Source organism: Coenobita brevimanus, chromosome 21 (genome assembly GCF_032717465.1).
Source record: "Coenobita brevimanus isolate Jiangsu-jjx chromosome 21, ASM3271746v2, whole genome shotgun sequence".
In the NCBI taxonomy this organism is placed as follows: Eukaryota; Metazoa; Arthropoda; class Malacostraca; order Decapoda; family Coenobitidae; genus Coenobita; species Coenobita brevimanus.
In genome coordinates this window covers 5,808,564-5,827,911 of record NC_136974.1, presented here as the reverse complement: position 1 = coordinate 5,827,911, position 19,348 = coordinate 5,808,564, and the positions used below count along the sequence as shown (strand labels likewise).

General features: G+C 41.6%; 1 protein-coding gene across 1 annotated transcript in view; it reads left to right on the top strand.

The window, feature by feature from the left end:
• The window catches only part of LOC145392093 (dynein axonemal heavy chain 5-like), a 266,709-nt gene that overhangs the window by 215,384 nt on the left and 31,977 nt on the right, over positions 1-19,348 (top strand). The window contains exons 77-82 of the mRNA XM_080266547.1: positions 187-376; positions 2,908-3,087; positions 4,344-4,455; positions 9,164-9,316; positions 11,416-11,642; positions 14,015-14,092. Of these exons, the coding sequence (XP_080122673.1) occupies positions 187-376; positions 2,908-3,087; positions 4,344-4,455; positions 9,164-9,316; positions 11,416-11,642; positions 14,015-14,092 (940 nt within the window). The remainder of the gene's footprint in view (positions 1-186; positions 377-2,907; positions 3,088-4,343; positions 4,456-9,163; positions 9,317-11,415; positions 11,643-14,014; positions 14,093-19,348) is intronic.

Sequence of the window (19,348 nt, the reverse complement as noted above, 5' to 3'; positions counted from 1 at the left end):
AGTCCGATGCATTGTATCCTGGCCTTTGTAACTGATCGTAACTTAATACTCCTACTCCTCATGCTGCCAAGTAAGGACCAGTGTCATAAACTTTTATATAAACAGACAACTCCCTGACGCTGACTTTTTATAGCGAAAACAACAAGATACCTAAAACCCTCCCCATCACCCTCCCCCCTTCCGCAGATCTGACCGCAGCAACACTCCCAAGATACGCATCGGCAACATCATCCGATACCTGACGGCGCAGGTGTGGAGGAACGCGTGCAGGGGCTTCTACGAGAGACACAAGTTCCTCTTCACCCTCCTGCTGGCCATGAAGATTGACCTGCAGTGCGGCCTCATATCACACGATGAGTTTATGAAGTTTATCAAGGTTGGCTTACTTGTCTGTTTTATGTCTGTCCTGTTTATCTATTTGTCTACTCGTGTTTGTATGTATGGAACGTACCTACTTACGTACTTAATCATGTATGTATGTATGAATGCATGTATGTATGTACGTATGTATGTATGTATGTATGTATCTAGTTCTGTGTCTTTGTCTACTTATGTGAATTTATCTGTCTTATATTAATTTATTTTTATCCACGTATCTGTCTTCATCTGCTTGTCTGTCTTTGTTTCTCTCCCACTACGTATCTATCTTTCTGCCTTTCTTTTTTCTTACTAGGTATCTGTCTCTGTCTGTCTTCCTTTTCTTCTTTCCTACTACGTAGCTCTCTGTCTGTCTGTTTTTCTTTCCTGCTTCGTAACTATCTGTCTGTTTTTCCTACTGCATAGCCAACTGTTTGTCTGTCTTGCTATGCTACTACTTATCTGTCTGTCTGTCTGTCTGTCTGTCTTTTTACTTTCTTTCCTAGTACGTAGCTACCTGTTTGTTCGTCTGTCTGTCTGTTTGTCTGTCTACCTATCTGTCCTACTACTTATCTGTGTGTCTGTCTGTCTTTCTTTCTTTCCTACTACATAGCTACCTGTCTGTCTGTCTGTCTGTCCGTCTTTCATTTCCTTTCTATCTGTCTCTCTTTCTTTCTTTCCTACTAGGTAGCTGTCTGTCTGCCTGTGTTTTATTCTTTGTTTCTTTTTTAGTACGTAGCTGTTTGTTTGTCTGTCTGTCCTCAGTTTAGTTTCATCTTACAACATGAAACTTATAAAGGACGTTTTATCTGTTTGTGTGGGTTCATCTCACACAACGAACTGATGAACTTTGTGGAGCTTGACATATCTATCAGCTTACATATTCTGTGTACATTAATTTATCTTTCTGCTTGTCTGTCTGTCTGTCCTTCCAGTATCTGTTCATCTACCCCAGTTCCTCTTCCTACTTGTCTGCTGGTCCATCTGTCTGCCTATATGTCTTTCCATCCACATAGCTGCGTATCCATCCACCAACTGTAAACAAGGACATAGTTACTCCCTCCCCCACACCGCATTTGGCAGCAGGGCAACTACATGGCCAGACTTTACGACAAAAAGAAACACTTTCCTTACTCTACAAACAATAAAGTGATGTCTTATGCCTCCCCAGCACGAGCTCCCATGCAATGTAATACTCATTAAAACACCTTGCAAATCATACGGATTATCGCCTTACGTATCATAACTGGCTGCACCAAAACCACTCCCACAGTTCACTTACACTCTGAAGCGAAAATCTCCCAACCGGAAACTATTGATATGAGAAGCATACATTTCTACGCAGCAGCCCGTGTCAATACACACCACTCCTGTCATTACATGACAGGGACACACAACACGCCTAGGCACATAAAACAGTCATCACACAAACTTTATCAAACCCTCTGTAACAGTATCCCATCTCCAGATTTTTCAGCACTAGCATGAATAGGCTGCTACACACTCCTTCACGTACAGCTCAATACAACACCTACATCAGAACACTGTATAAGAAGCCCCCTCCCCCTCCTGACATCCACCCATCGGAGGTGTCTTTGAACAGATAAGATCAAATTCATCTCGCTAAGCTTACATCAGGACAGCATCCGGCCCTCCTACGCTACCAGCTTAGATTTCAGTCTGGTGGAATCGCAGATGACACGTTCCCTGTTTGTAGAACAGGCCCACAGAGTGTACACACATGATGACATGAAGAGACGAAGACACAACATCAGTCGTGTAGGAAACCTGTGGGACAACTCCATAGGGGAAGTTACTTACCTGCGGTCGACAGGTCTGCTCCATCGGACGGACCGGGGTTTGAGCAACAACAACAACAACCTACCCATCTTTCTGTTTGCTTTCAGTGCGTTCTTATCTCACCCAACAAGTTCATGAAGGTGCGCTTAGCTGTCTGTATGTCTGTCTGTGTTTATCTTCCTGTTTGTCCATATTTCTATATATCTGTCCACTTTTCTGTGTACAGTGCATATCTAGCTGCCTATGTCTCTACTGTAATGATAGCATGTTTTTACTTGCGTCACGTGAAGCAAAGTTAATGAAAGCGGAAAGTGCATTCTGACTTCTTGAAGAAAATATCTTTGGAAAAGTACACCATCCATCTTCACAAGGTGTAGTCCGCCTGTCCTGCACTGCCACCCACCACCATCTCAATACCTTTCGTCCATTCCTCTCTACTTATCCACCCTTTCCCTACCTGCCTTTCCCTTCCTTATCCCTCTAACCCCTACCCGAGGAAAATAAATATACTTCAGATATTGCCAGCTATGGTTGATATAGTGTAAAGTGGTTGGATAGCCTTTACCTGGCCACACACATGAGTTTGATCCACAGCACAAGACCGTTTTTTTTTTTTTCCTTGCAATGTCACCAGAGGGAGTGACCTCATCATCTATCGCTAAATATTCTAGATTGAAAAGGTATCACAGGATTGTTTCTTACCGTTTTTCTGCCTGACAAATCCTCATAAACGCCGCACCCCGCCACTAGGGAGGGGCGTCACTCAACCTGAAGGCGGTGCAGCCCAAGCCTTTCAAGTGGATCCTGGACGTGACCTGGCTGAACCTGGTGGAGCTGAGCGGCCTCCTGCAGTTCAACAACCTCCTCGAGCAGATCACAGACAACGAGAAGGAGTGGAAGCAGTGGATCGACAAGGACAAGCCCGAGGAGGTACATCATCATCATCATCATCATCATCATCATCATCATCATCATCATCATCATCATCATCTATCATAACCCGATTTCCCACGCACATTTTCTCTCCGAATACTCATCTAATTCCCTTTTTTTCATGCCTCTCTTAATATCATCATCATTATCATCATCTTAACCCGATTTCCCATTCATATTTTCACTCCGAATACTCATCTAACTTCCCATTTTTTTTTAAATTCCCCTCTTAATATCATCATCATCATCATCATCATCATTATCATCATCATCATCATCATCATCATCATCAACAGCATCACCATCATTATCAGTATCATCATCACCATCATCATCATCAGCAGCAGCAGCAGTAGCATCACTATCATCATCATCATCAACAGCATCACCATCATCATCAGTATCATCATCATTATTTCAATTTACTTAGCGAGGTTGGATAGTGAGGAATTGGAAAATGTGAGTACGTTTAAGTATTTGGGTAGTGTGATGAGTAAGGATGGAGGTTTGGAGGGTGAAGTGCTTGAAAGGGTACAGCAGGGAAGAAAGGTTGCTGGTTCCTTGAAAGCAGTGATAAGAAACAGGGAAGTGAGCATGGAAGTGAAAAAGTTACTACATGACAGTATTGTGATACCAACTCTAACGTACGGAAGTGAAGCTTGGACATTGTTGGAAGGACACAAGTCAAGAGTGAGAGCAGTGGAAATGAGTTATTTAAGAGGAGCCTGTGGAGTCACGTGGAGAGACAGGCTGACGAATGAGGATATAAAGGAGCGTTGTGGTGTGGATGTGGATGTGATAGGAAGCGTTATGAGGAACACACTGAGGTGGTTTGGCCATGTGGAGAGGATGGAGGGTGAAAGACTGACGAAGAGAGTGTATGTGAGTGAGGTGGAGGGGGGAAGAGGGAGGGGGAGGCCGAGGATGAGATGGAGGGATGGGGTGGAGAGGTATATGAGAGAGGGGGGTGTGAGTTGGGAGCAGGGCAGTGAAATGGCGGGGGACAGGGCGACTTGGAGGCGATTTGTTTGTGGCCACCCCAAACGGGATTGAGGCGTCTGGCAATAGATAGATAGATAGACTTAGCTTAAGAGACATTCTCCGAACTGGTGTGGATTAGATACAGCCTTCATTATTCCTGCCACCACACGAGGCCTTCTATAAGCCAAATAAATCACCTGGAGATAACGAAAATAAATAAGACAACATTATATGAGCCTGAGAGTGTTGATAGCCCTCTTACACCCGGACAGGAGGAGCTGCCGTGTGGGTACTCTCGCTCGCTGGACCCGTTTCGTCAGCTACTGCTCATCAGGTCCTGGTGCCCCGACCGTACCCTCTCGCAGGCACGACGATACATACGCAGTCAGTATTATGCAGTCACCCATATCCACTTGTGTATCCTTTTATCTATCTATCTGAGTCTGTTTGCCTGCCTATCTTTGTCTCTTTACTTATCTATCTGTCTATTTGTTTATCTCGCTGTCCGTCTATCTGTTTGTTTATATATCTAAATTTATCTACCTGTCCATTTGCCTGTCTGTCTGTCTATCCTCTGACCGTACCCTCTCACAGGCAGGCCACTTCACACACACTCAGTAGTCTCATTCATCATATCCACCTGTCTCTCTGGGCATCCATTTATAATTATATACAGTATATGTATTTGTCTATCAGTCAATCAGTCAGTAGGTCAGTCTATTGGTCAGTCAGTCAGTATGTGTCTCTGTCTCCATCTGTCTGTCTCTGTGTGTTAAATGTTTTATTTATTTACCCATTATTCTATATACATTTATCTCTCTATTATCTGTACATCCATTCGTTTGTTTATTTATCTCATTCCCTGTATACTGAAACGCCTCTACAAAAACACAACATTGCCAGCCACTTATCTCTCTGTTTATCCTCTTCGCCTGGTGTGGATGTTGTGAGGGTTGGCCTTCACAAAATCACCTTCCATGCACACCACCCTCCCATAATCACATCCCTACCTTCATCACATACCTCTTCTTCACCTGCTTCCATTCCAGTACCGATAAAAACCCTTCCCAGCACCTCTTTCCCTACTTAGTAATGACATAACCATCCCTCATGTAGGCTGGTAGGCTGGAGTTGGGACAAAAGTTTGCTCAGTATTTCACCTCTCCTACTTTCTACTTCTTTGGCGAGCTGTCATTCTTGAACTGAGAGAGCTTTGGTATGTTTCTTTGCTCGTTTGGTATGACGTGTCAGGGAGGCAAGTGGGAAACATGCCCTAAGCGTAAAGCAGAAGCAGTGGAATTTTAGGCGAGCTTTTGCCCTAGACTGCACTGCCTCGTCTTGACCTTCCATCTTGGTTCTAGACTCATTTTCACCCCACAGGTACACCACTCTCACACACGCCACTACATGCTCCCAGTCCTATCTTTGGACACGATTCCCTTTTTCCCCTTCCAGCTGCCGCACCCAGATAAGCCCTGTTCGATCCTCTTGGCTAAGTTACCTCAAAATATTTCTCTTCAGGTTTCTTTCCAGCATCATGCAGCACAGTACACCTGTATGATGATAATGATCTATTGAAACAAGGTATATATCGTACCCTATGAGCATCAAGTGGTCTATAAACAACTGCACCAGACTCTGACCTAAAACTATCAGCATATAGAAAGATAGATATGAAAACTTTCAGGAGGCAATAATATAAATTTATCTGAACAAGAATCCATGTGGCTGACAGCCTTAACAGGCCCTTAAGTAGCCGTTACATGACTGGCAGTTAAGACAGGGAAATCTTAGGATCTTGTGTTTTAGTACTTCTAGTTCTCAGCAATCGTTACTGCGTCAATCCGTATGGCTTTCAGCACTCTCCAGTTCAGTACCCAGCAATTTTCAGTTTATTGCAAAATGTTAGTTTCCCGAGACTTTTATCTGATTGCCCACCTTTATGAACCACGCAGTTGATAGCAGTACTTAGTTGAATATTTATAATTTCTGGATGCCCTTACCATGGTCTACCAGTCACTTTACTGTAGACCTACACAAACCTGAGAGAGTAAAATTGTAATTGAGTTTGAAACAGAGAGATACATTTTGAAACTGCATACGATAAAGACCACTCCGTTCATAAAAGCGGAAAATATTACCGAGATCTTGAACAGTGTGTGCATATTGTAATGAAATACAAAGGTGGGTCGATTATGGAAACCACTCACTGACATTATACTTGGAAAGATGAAGTTTTACGCAAATCCCCGTTTTCGATAGTTATTGGTGATACAGTTATGAGCCTTAGATGTTATTAGACTGTATGCAACGCTACAAAGTGCATTCAGTAGCGAGGTAGAAAAGCCAGTCACTTTTCGCTTTCATAATGGGTTACAGAAAATATTGTCGGAAATCGGGGACCTGTTAACATTTTAGCCATTTGTTTCTGCAGGATACGTGCTTCAGCGTCTTGGCCTGGCCTAGGTGTTGTTTTTATTATTATTATTATTTTTAGCGAATATATATCACAACGCAGCTATCATTATAGGTTGGGAATTGCCTTCAAAATTAAGTTTGTTGTAATGTATAAATGAGACATGTCATCATGAATCGGTGACAGGAAGAAGCAGTGTGGCTTAATAAGAAGAAACTTATCACAGGGCTTAGTTGTCGCTGGAAAAATCTTCACTCCAGTCTTCGTCATCAGACTGAACAAGGCGTCAGGTTTGTCAGATCATAAACACCATCTGCTGCAATATAAGTACAGTCACGATCAAATGTAAATGATAATGCAGTACTCTTCGCCGATTACTCTCTATGATTGTTATGTTTACAACTTTAATACAGATGGCACTCCCTTCGCCAACTATGGGGAGAGGAAGAAGGGGCTGTGGCCTTCCGTGATTTTCGTACCTCTTTATCATTAAAGACTATCATTTTTCTCCACAGTGTTTTGTTTTGTGTATTATAATGATGTTAGCTACTACCACATCTAAATAATAAAGTTAAGCTATGAATGTGTGTGTTGGTCTGTGCGTTTGTTCTTTTCCTTCGTGAGAACGGTAATAGATATCGACCAATTTCTTTATGCATTAGGTCGGGCTAAGTCCAGGGAGTGTCAGAAAAATCTATCTATCTATCTATATACCTAGGCTGCTTCCCCCAAGGAAAGGGAAAATACCAAACAAAAATGTTCGAGATCGCGCGCGAAATTGGTGAAAATCGCGACACGCGAAAATTTGCGAAAATCATTTGTTTCGACACTTTGGTCAGACTTTGTCATGGAAAGCTCAGTAACGGTATGGTAACAGTGATGATAGTTTTTGCAAACATTTTGTGATGGAAAGGCTACTAGTTAAGCCCACAGATTTTTGCAGACAAGCATTAGCTATTAATATCTTAACATGTAGCATCATCCACAGTCACAGGTCCTTCCCCACTACAACCCTCTTCCAAATGGCTGGCGGATGGAGCGCCTTCAATGTGTCAGGGTAGGAAAATATTGCAGCCAGGATGTTGCCATAGTGTTTTTTAACACAGTACCGCATGAAATACCCTGAAGCTAAACCACCATTGAATTTGTCAAGTACATCTCTGACACGATGACCTTGCTACCTGTTTATCTGTGCATCTGGTGATCTAGTTGTTAGAATGACGCAGTCGATTGATGGCTTTACTATACACAACATTTCGATCCCCAAAACGAATTTTGACCCTGTGACGCCATCAGAAGGAGTAAATTGGTCATATCCTTAGAGGAAGTCTGTCCTCGGGCCCCCACACCTCAAGGGGGTATTGTAGGAATGGACATATTTTTTTGATGTATGCATACAGTACATCTGAGATTGTTCCTTTGTTGGCCAAAAAATACCAAACTTTCTCCGCGCATCATTTCCGTCACTCAGTCGGGCAGTAGTCAGCAATATTTTACATGCCACTGATGATGGGCATTAGACACTTGCAAGAGATAAACAGAGATAAGATAAACAAGATTACCAATATTCACAAGGAAATACAAGATGGTCTCCACACACTTACAGTTCACTGACATATTCCTGTTCAACTTGCCATGATTAATGAACATATTAAAACAAGATGTCAAAAAGTTATGCGTTTATCTGGTTTGACTTTTAACCACATAAATCTCTTTATAAGGCATACATAACGACAATAATTAATAATAATAATAATTATTATTATTATTATTATTATTATTATTATTATTATAATACTAATAATGATGATGATGTTGATGATGATAAAGGTCCCTGGAGTTATTGGATCAAGGGACAATATTGTGCCAGTTTTAATGAAAATTCGTGGAGAAATAAAGGAATGGTGCCAAGTTAAAATAAAGGATTGGCGCCAAGTTGAAAAAGCGTTTGGAATAAGAAGAAAGAAACTTATGAAATACAGTAGTTTTCACATTTTTCTGTAGAGATCTAATAAATAATTATGTCAGCGGCATTTGTTACCCACCTCGGAGCTAATAGCAATTATTGAATGAAAGGAAAGATATATAGCCTAAACATTAAACATTGTGAGCAGATATAGAAACAGTTGCTAATATGACGTATGTATAATCGTATATTTGCTAATGTCAGACTTAGTACAAAGTGTGCTTCCTAAAACTGAACGCATGCAGATAGACCTATTTCATTATCACTGTGATCCGTTCATTTGTTAAACACACACACACACACACACACACACACACACACACACACACACACACACACACACACACACACACACATAAACTCGCATTGACAAATCCTCCCCCCCTCCCCATGCACACAAACAGCACATAAAATTGTATACCGTATAATCATCATGTTCATCACCATCATAATCATCATCATCATCATCATCACCATCCATGCCTCGTTCCTCACCCTTGGAAGGAGGAAATCGTGGCAAGAAAGTGTAGGCAATTGTGTGAGCCAGTGATGTGGTGAGCTCCAGTTCGAACCACTCAACTGCTTCACGAGACACACCCACACAGCGGCTCCAAGATGTTCGATTGTGTGTTTGTGTGTGTGTGTGTGTGTGTGTGTGTGTGTGTGTGTGTGTTTTGTACCAATTAATAAGACGTCACGCTTTGTAACAGGTGCTCTGGGGGAGACCTACGCAGACAGTGTGATCCTGGACCTGGAAATCACCTGGGAGGAGTCAGACAACCGCACCCCACTCATCTGCTTCCTCTCCCAGGGCTCAGACCCATCGGCACAGATTGAAGCGCTGGCAAAGGCGAAGGAAGTGGGTGAGTTGCAGGGTTCAGTTGGAGTGCCATTGCTGTTTCTTTGTTGGGTAATCTCTCTCTCTCTCTCTCTCTCTCTCTCTCTCTCTCTCTCTCTCTCTCTCTCTCTCTCTCTCTCTCTCTCTCTCTCTCTCTCTCTCTCTCTCTCTCTCACCACAGGTTAATAACTAATACGGCAGCTGTCAACATTCACTGCAATCTCCCAATACAATATGTGGCAAAACAGCAGAAGTTCATGAGGAATGTGGAAAAAATTATAAACATGTAACTGAGTAGAATTAACTGTTTGTGGGATTATGCAATAAGTGTTAGAATATGGAATTATACCAACGGAGTGGAAGACGGGTGTGTGAATGTGCCTTTGTACAAATAGAATACTAAAATATGATCGTGTCATAAATCTGCTGAGTATTGAAGGAAATGCATATAGAATAAAAATCACAGAAAAAATAAGGAAGATATCAGAGTATAGGTTGGACGATGAACAACGTGGTTTCAGTAGTGGTATGGAATGTATGGATCTAAAGTCTGCAGTGAGGTGGACAGCCAATGTAACGCATATGAGAAGAACCGTAAGATAATTAGGGTAGTTATGGATCTGAAAAAAAAAAAAAAAAGTGGCAGTGTGAACAAGGAGAGATTCTGGGAGATGTTATGTATGTTAAAGGTTGTAAAGAGGATTTATAATTGTAGAGAAATGAGTGTCAGGGTCGAAGGATGCCTTAATAAGTGGATTCAGTACAGTACTGGAGTGAGAGAGGTATGTGTGATGACCCCATGTACAGTATTCATATGGAAGTCGTTATGAGAGAGGTCAGAGCAAGAGTTATGGAGGAGGAAGTGCAGCTAAATGATGATGTATATAGAAACGCTGTACTTCTTGAAAGTGTTGACTGCGTTCTTTGTAAACTTATTCAGAAATCTGTGGATGTCTATGAGCGGCTAGGTCTGAAAGAAAGTGCAGATAAGAGTAAAATAATGCTTGCCAAGAGATGAGGTGGCTCACACTGTACAGTAATGTGCAGATAACAGAGAGATTGGACCAAGTGGAAGAGTAGAAGTACCTCAGTGCAGTGACAGAAGAGAGAAGACAAATGTACATGGAAAGTGGAAAATATCGAACTCAAGGAAGAAAATTGCCCAGTGCTACGAAAAACCTATACAAAACAGAGGACTGATTATGAAGGGCTCGTTTCAGTTGTATGAAGGTGTATTTGTGCCCAAGTTAACTTACGGGTGAGAGGCCATGGGAAGGAACTGGTGAGCAGTGTATATGGGTTGCTTAGGTAAGACAGAAAACAGATTAGTGATAGATGTGAAGTAGAGAGACTGATTTACTGAGAGTTATGCAGAGTGTGCTTAAATGATATGGCTATGCACAGAGAATGGATTAAAATAGGTAGACAGAAGAGGTACATGCGAGTGAATTAAAAGACGGAAGGAGGCGTGGAAGGCCAAGGAGACGGTGAATGGATGCTATAAATAAATGTGTGAGATCGAGGTGGAAGGTCGAGGAAGCAAAAGACTTGACAAAGGTACGAAATGTATGTATGAAGAAGGTATGGAGATGCACATTATTAACCTGGTAATCGATATAACGACTGTTCCAGAAGTATCGGTGAAACTCATAAAAGCGGGAAAAATACAAAACAGTAAATGCAGATGATTTTTGCTGGTGGGTCAAGATACTGAAGGATAGAATGATGCGTGAATGATAGTGTTGCTCATTTACTTGGATCCACTTTCAATAATTTTTCGACTTTTTCTTTCTGTTTTTACTTCCGGCAAGGAAATTGAAAGAGGTTATGTATTCACTTATGTCTGTCTGTGTGCAAGATATATAATAAAGCTGTTATAGGATTTCAGTTAAATTTGGTAGATATGTAAGCAGTGGTCCAAGGAAGAGTTAATTACATTTTGAGGTGGAACCCGATCCAGATGCAAAAAATCATACATTTTATTGGCGTAAGGGGAGGTGTGCGCTATCTACATGTTTCCTAATTCTTGTTTTTGCATCATATGGATCTCTCCTTTTTATATATGTATGACCAAGTGTGTGTGTGGGGGGGGGGTATAAGTAACCAAGGTAACCCCCATCACAGAGATCCGGTTCCTGTCGATGGGTCAGGGACAGGAAGGCCACGCCCGGCGGCTGCTGTCCGAGGCCATGTCTGTGGGGCGGTGGCTGTTGCTGCAGAACTGCCACCTCAGCCTGGAGTTCTGCCAGGAGATGCTGGACACTGTCACGGAGACCAGCACCGTCCACAGGGCCTTCAGGCTCTGGCTCACCACAGAACCACACCACGCCTTCCCAATTGGCCTTCTGCAGGTGGGGCCCCGCGCTTGATGAACTTGTCTGGCCAGTGACCGAAATTTACATCATGGAGTTAGGGACCTAGGAATGCCACTGGTATTACATTTATTTTGAAGATATATCGACACCTTTGCCATGTATATTTGTCTGTATTCACACACACACACACGCACACACACACACACACACACACACATTGTTAGACTGATAAAAAGAAAGTCGCTTTTACTCCTGCAGGACTCTTAGTACGGTTCACGGATGTAAGGTAATGGTGGTGTGATAAAAGATATGAAGTGGAGGGAAAATGATAGCTGTTGAGGGCGAATCTTAGCATCTGTGGGTGAAAGGAATTTGTATTGTATGAGAGAGTGATAAAGAAAACAACGTGAAGTGGAATCAGAGTCACGGAGAGAAAGTGTATGAAAGGAAGAGAAGATGGAGGAGAATAATGGTAGGCTAAGATACTTGTATATAAAGAAAGTCAGTTCCATAGGAGTAAAACGCGCAAATGGCCTACAAGAAATGCCGTTCAGCTGGGAGAAGGAACAACAGTACAGTGACGATCAGGCAATCACAAAACTTCTCAAAATTTTCCCCGGGTAAATTTAAGGAGATCCATACGTCAGCTAGAGAGGGAAGGGTGGAGGGTGTATGGTGGAGTAAGATGGTGACTGGGGACTAGGGAAGGTGGGGTTATAAATTAAGGCCTCATTTTACTGATTTACATTTCGATACTGACAGAAGTTACAGTTTTCAAAAGAGGTACAATGAAGTTTTTAGAGTAAGGGAAATCTTTTGCCAGAAAGTGGATAGAAAGTGTCCATTAGCCCTTTAACTTCAATGACGCCTTTTCTATATCTTTTTTTTTTTTAACACAACGAATTTGTACAAGTCAAGAGAGAAATTTCGTAGTGGATGGGTTGATGCTGGTATGTGTTCACCTTCTGTACGATAACGATTGGTAGGCCACAGTTTTTAATCTTTTCACTCCGATTATGTTTTTTTATTCCTGTTTTTGCAGACGATTTTTGCTCACCTTAGGATAGACTTTATGAAACTGAAGTCATTAGATGTAGGCGTCATTAACCCCTTCATTACAGTTCTCCCTTAAGGAATATAAAATCGCCTGTTCGGTAGCCAGAATAAAATAAAATAAAGACGTCCTCGGAGTGAGAGGGCTAAAACGGAGCTTATGAAGTTGTAGGTGGGAGCCCAATTTCTGAGCCATTTGGAATAACACAAGACATGCAGCGTGTTTAAAAATGGTCTGAGATAGATTAGGAAAGATAATATTCGAAGATCCAGTACGCTTAAAAGTGACCAAAAGTTGTTGTACTCGACATAATACCACTTTGTATTTCTCTATGACTCTCTGGTCAGTCCCAAGCCATGACGTCACCTTTTACCGTGCCGGGGCTGCATTGCTTTAAATCTTTCGGATCTGTTCAGTGTGTGGACGGCGGCGACAATCAAGTAAACAACAAAATAGACATAACCGATTGCCTTAGTCGTAACAGACAGTCTAAATGTTTTGTTTTTTTTCCTTGCATAAAAAAAAATCGTTGCCTACCCTTTTGGTTAAACAGTGTATTTCATGATAGGGTTGAGTTGTTTTAACGTATTTGGATGTCGGCCGATAAGATACGACGTCAACGCTTCAGACCTTATAAGTCTTTTTTCTTTTTCTTTCCTTTGTGTCACAGCCTGTAATCAGGTGTTTGTATTATGTCCTAATTAGATGCAATTAAAAGAAAACGGGCCTTGGACCGAATGTCTTATCGAGGGGGATCCAGCACTTGCATATACTCCATTGTAAGAATCATTTGTTTTCAGCCAACATATTAAGCTGCACAGCGCATTTAGTAACGAACCAGAGTAGTCACACAGGCTTTACCTTATTTTTTTTTTTTTTTAAGACCGTCATGTGTATAATGCATAATATGAGTAAAGTCTATCTGACTTCTCTGCCTCGCTACTGAATGTGCCCCATAACGTGGTGTGCAGGCTAACTACATCTGTTACTTACAGCTGTTCAATGCATGACTGTCAGAAAATGGAGGCTTTTACCCCTTTATTGGCCGGGACAACTGCAGTAATCTATTCCAGCTAACACCAGACGACTTTTTTTTTTTTTAGCTGAGTGAGTCGTAGGAGCCTGAGGGTCACCATTAACCCTTTCATGGTCGGGACAACTTCAGTACTTAATTATGCCAACTAAAGACTATTTTATTCAGCTTAGGACAAACTTTTCGAACAGGAGAGGTTCAACCCAGTCACTACCATAGGCCTATCCTGAATTTGATAAAATTCTGTAACTAGCTAAAATCAAACGGAAAAAAAAAACGTGATGGGACTTGAGGTGTGAGTATCAACCTGTCTTTGTGCAGATCTCCATCAAGTTCACCAACGAGCCACCTCAGGGCATACGGGCAAGCCTCCAGCGCACCTACACCGACGTATCACAGGTGAGACGTAATTAATGCTCTGTGCTCTGTTTTTGCCTCTTCGTGCTCTGTTCCGTATTGTCCTTTGCCCTTTATGCTCTCTACTTCACTCCTACGTTATGCTGTATTCTATACCCTGTGCTTTGTTTTACGCTCTGTTCTGTGCTCAGTGCGCTAGTCTATGCTCTGGACTCTGCTCTAAGCTCAGTTCTGTACTCCGTACTCTATAATTTGTTATCTTCTCTATGCCTTCTACTCCTACGCCTTGCTCTGCCCCAGTCTCTACTCTGTGCTCTGCTTTCCTCTTTGCACTGCTCCATGCTCCACTCTGTACACTACGCCCTGCTCCTTGCTCTGCCTCATGTGCCGCTCTAGACTCTACGCTTGACTCTGCTTTGTCTTATATTCTATTCTATACTCTGCCTTGCCTATACTCTTTACTCTGTGTTCTACCCTTTGCTCCGCTGTTACTCTATAATCAGTACTCTGTTCTTTATTTTGCCCCATGCTCTACTCTATTTTCTGTGCTCTGTCTCATGCCTTACTCTGTACTCTATTATTTTCCTCAAGCTGTGTTTCGTGGGTTGCTGTATATTCTGTGTCATATTTTTTTATTTAGTGCCCTACCCCATGCTGTACTTTATACTCTGTGCTCTGCTGTTTGCTCTGCTCTATACTTTATTCCGTGTCTGCTCCATACTCTGTGCCTTAGTCTTTGCTCTGCCCCATGTTTTACTCTATACACTATGCTCTGCCTCAAGCTCTACATTGTGCTCTTTCCCATGCTCTATTCTGCAGTCTGTACCCCACTTCATGTTCAGCTCAATACCCCATGCTCTGCCCTATGCTTTACTTTATACTTTGTTCCATACTCTATAATTATATACTCTGTGCACTATTTTTTTCTCATCGCCATGCTCTACCCAATACTCTATACTCTTTTTTTCATGCTCTACGCCATTCTAAATTTTGACCGTATTATGTTCTATACGGTAATCTGCGCTATGCTTTATACTCATTTCTACAAAGCTGCACTACACTGATATACGCCTTTCTTTGATCATGCCAGACTCTGCTGTATTTTCTGGCCTATATTTCAAGGTGTTCGTATATCTTCCGGTGTTTTCTTATATGTTTCAGTATTTTTTGGGATTCCTCTTTTTTTTTTTTTTTTTTTTTTTTTTTTTTTTTTATTGTAGACTCTGGTCCACTGCCTTCTTACGTTCAACTTGTTGCTGGCCGTGCAGGGAGGTTTCTGTCTCTGAGGGTTGAAATCAAACTCACTGACAGCTTTAATAACTAACCTTACTTACAAAATCCCTACGCAGCACAGCATAGAATTAGGTTCTTTTATATCTTAAACAGGTGCACAACGGGACAGTCACAACCTAACCAAAATTATTTACAAACTTACTCAAACAAGATCAGTCAGACACTTCTACTACAAGAGTACACTCTGAATGGGAACAATTACTTTACGAGGCTGTTATGGACTAGTTAACGTAAATATCGGTTCTTAACTTACGATATGACGTCTTGGAGTACTTCTTACACTGTCACTAAATAACTTAGACTAGGAGATTGACTTGGAAGCGGCTGAAAGGAGAGTGAATAAGTATTGTACCTCTAACTACTTTTGATACACCCACGCAGCCACGCCTCCGCTCCTCATCTGGCCTCTCTGACAACTTGGCTATCATCTCTTTCCACTCGTGACTTCGAGAGGGTGGTCACATCAGGTCATTCAGCTGGGGTTGGCTTCATCATTATAGGGGGTGGTCCTCCTCGCTTGGATTCGGTAACGCCTTCATTTCCTCTTTGTAAACTGAAACGGGTTGAACCTCATCATCTCCGATACGGCGCCTTCTAAACTGAATTACATCTAACCAAATGTTGAGGCGTATGAACTTGAGCCAGCAGCCAGCCAAGTTACGCTGCCGCTTCGGTAAATATCACGCAGTTGGCTTCTAATCAGTGACATCTCACAGTTGGTGGTGATTAGTGACATCTCATGCTTGTTGTACATACAGGCCACCATCACACGGCCACCTAGTCTAGTGTCGTCCTGAGCCTCTCCACCTTTTCCTGGACGGAATTTTCTACTGGATGCCATCTCACACTGGCATCTGAATAAACACAGCTGCTGACCTGGTAGCAACCAGGGCTTACTCACTGCCGGTAGAGGAACCCGCTAACTCAGGACACTGCAGCATTCACTCACTTTGTCCACCAGTCCAGCATCATGCCCTGGGGTGCAGAATTCAGGCATCACCTCACCATCACATTCCTGGGGAACCTTAGGGATACATCGTTCCTTCAACCCTGGGCATGGCACAGGAAGTGCCCTCTGAATGCTGAACAACTTTTCATCCAAATAGGGCACACCATCCTTGCAGCACACCTGACTCGCCTTAAGGAGGCAGTTGACACATCCTGTCTAGTGCTGGTCAGTGGAGACCACTGGGCACTTTCTCCCTGGTAATGGTCTGTGGAGAAAACCATTGGAAACTCTCTTCTACTGTCCCTGCTTCCACTCCCTTCGTATTTGATTATGAGACCATCCCTCCCGCTTGGGCATACACGCCCTCAGCATCCGTATCCTTTACAGTGGCACTGGCTACAATGACAACCTGCAAACCAGATTACTTTGCCTCACTTGTGACTTATTACGTGACTCTGGGAACACAGTGAACTGATTTCGACCGAGAGCAAAAAACTGAGCTAGCATTGAGCTGAAAACCCTGAAACTCTGCAAGAACAACTGTGTCAGTTCTGCATGCCATATTAGTGTGCTTCTTCAAACAACCTCATCGGTTTGCACCTATGGTAACAAAAGAGATGAGGAAACACAAACAGAAACCCATAATTGGATTTTGTGTAATTGCAAAAATATTTGGGAAAAAAAATTTTCTTTTAACTTCATCTAGCCTAAGTTAGTCAAGGCTGACCTCAGCCATGGAGCTGGATGCCTGTCAAGTTTATTATAATTTGAGGCATGCAGTCTTATTTACAAGGAATGCGATTCCATGTCTTCACTGATCTAGCTCTGAGAAATTAGTAACTTAGCATACCGGTTTACTTCCATTTCTAGGTGATAGCTACCATTCTTTTCCCTAATGACACCTTCATTCAGTATATATGTCTTTTCTTATGCCCTCTTTGTTCTTGCTTCTAATGATGCTTGTGGATTTAAAACAATATTACAGCACCTGTTATAATCAGGCCAAATTTTTATTTTTTCCAAATTTTTACATATAGGTTCTTGTTATTGGTCCATATTTACTAGATTCAGTAAATCATGAAAAGATAGGTCAGAACCGTATGCATATTAATTTAGCCTGTTTATATATCTTGTTACATAGCCTGTGATTTCATCATCCTTTGTGTAATTTTAACGCACAGTATGCTGCATGTTTGATCACGAGCGTGTTCTGCCTCAGTCCCCCTTCTACCGTTATAGTAGAGTAAGTCGTCCTTTCTGTTGTTCAGAGCGGGATTGTCAACTCTTTGTCCCCATGGCTTCATTTGCGCGTCCTTCTTACAAGTTGTATCAAGCTCTGCTGGCCCCTATATAATGAGCTCAGTCTCTGCATTATTGCCACTTAGATCTACTCCTCATTTTGCTCACATCTCTGTCCTCCCCTGTACAGTTATTATTATTGTGAGTGCTCAGGAAGTCTCCAACCATCTAACAGCTGTGTGTAATTTGAGTAGAACTGTTGTTGCATTTTTTCTTGTACTGTGTAGCATAAAGTTAATTCTTAGGCCTAGTAAGGTTTTTGTAATTTATGTAAGGTTCTTATTGTCAGCCATCATTAATAATATTTTGTATCTGTAATAATTTATCTTGCATTCACTGAGTATTATCTGGTATCTCATTTTAACAGGGCTGACTTAGATAAATTTACTCATGCTAATTTCGTGTTAATAGAGGCTATTTGCAGTTAACCATATATTTAATTGTTTTTTGCCATTACATTATCCTTATGAATCCTGAATGTTTTGTTGTTAGTTTGAGCAACTTTAACTTGTAATTTTACCTAACTCTTTTGTTTTGAACCTGGAACTTTACGGGACAGTAGTGATTTTTAGTATTCTCACTTAAAGTGTACATTATCTTTCTCTGTTCCATAACAATATATATATATATATATATATATATATATATATATATATATATATATATATATATATATATATATATATATATAATCTCAAGATTATTTTCTTGAGTGTAGAAAGACTTTTCAAAGTGAAAGGGATAAATACAGTTTTAATCAGCTCCTTTAGTACCGTACTGGGGTTGAATAAAGTTGCTGAATAAAATCGTTTGACGGTAATGTGATTAAAATAAGCAAAGGGTCATCAGACTGAAGGGTTAAGGAATTTGAAGTATATCTTTAGTACTGCAGCTTTATAACCTTTCAATTATATCAGGTATTTTATTTGTTTATTTTATACTTATAAGCGATTTTATTCAACTTTAAAAGGTCATACTGAAGGTTCTTGCCTGTACTATGATCAACCGTGTTTCGTCAACACTTCACACACAGGCAGACAAAAACAAGCGTCGTCAGAGAAAAAGGGCTTGCTGAAGGACCTGCTTGACCATTCCACCATTAAACACAGAGCACTTCAGGGCACTTTGCCACACGTGATGGAGATCTCTAACCTCTTTCACCTCATTTGATTGTCAGGTTGTAGTCAGACTGGAGAGCCGATTTGATTATTAACCAAGGAGACTCGTTCCTGCCACATAACTAAGGCTCATCATATTTCATGCAGCCGTTGCATAGTTTTCAGATTGTAGAAATGACCCAACTCCGTAAGGTAAAAGCAAGTCAACTACATTTCTTGAAAACTAACACTGCCTACTCCTTCCTAAAAGATCTACTCAACCACTCCAGCACTAAAGATATACCACTCAGATGGGCTAGTTTTTAACTGCCTCAACTGGGCCATTCCCACAACTTGAATACTAAGCCGTGGTTGCATGAAGTTTGATGAGCCTACGTTATGAAGTAGGAATTAATCTAGCTTACTAGTAAAATCGACCTTCCAGCATGACTACATTTTGCCATCGACCTTACTGAAAGGGGTTAGGGATCTTCTTTGAGTTAAAAAAAAAAAAAAAAAAAAAGTTATATATCCCACTGGGTCCCTGGGTTGTTGTGTGTGGGGTGTTGCTGGAAGGGTACTTGGCATACCGCCCTCCGCCATTGGTCTTATGGTCGTGAAGGTCATAGGTCTAAACCGTAGGTTTCCCTCCTTCATTAA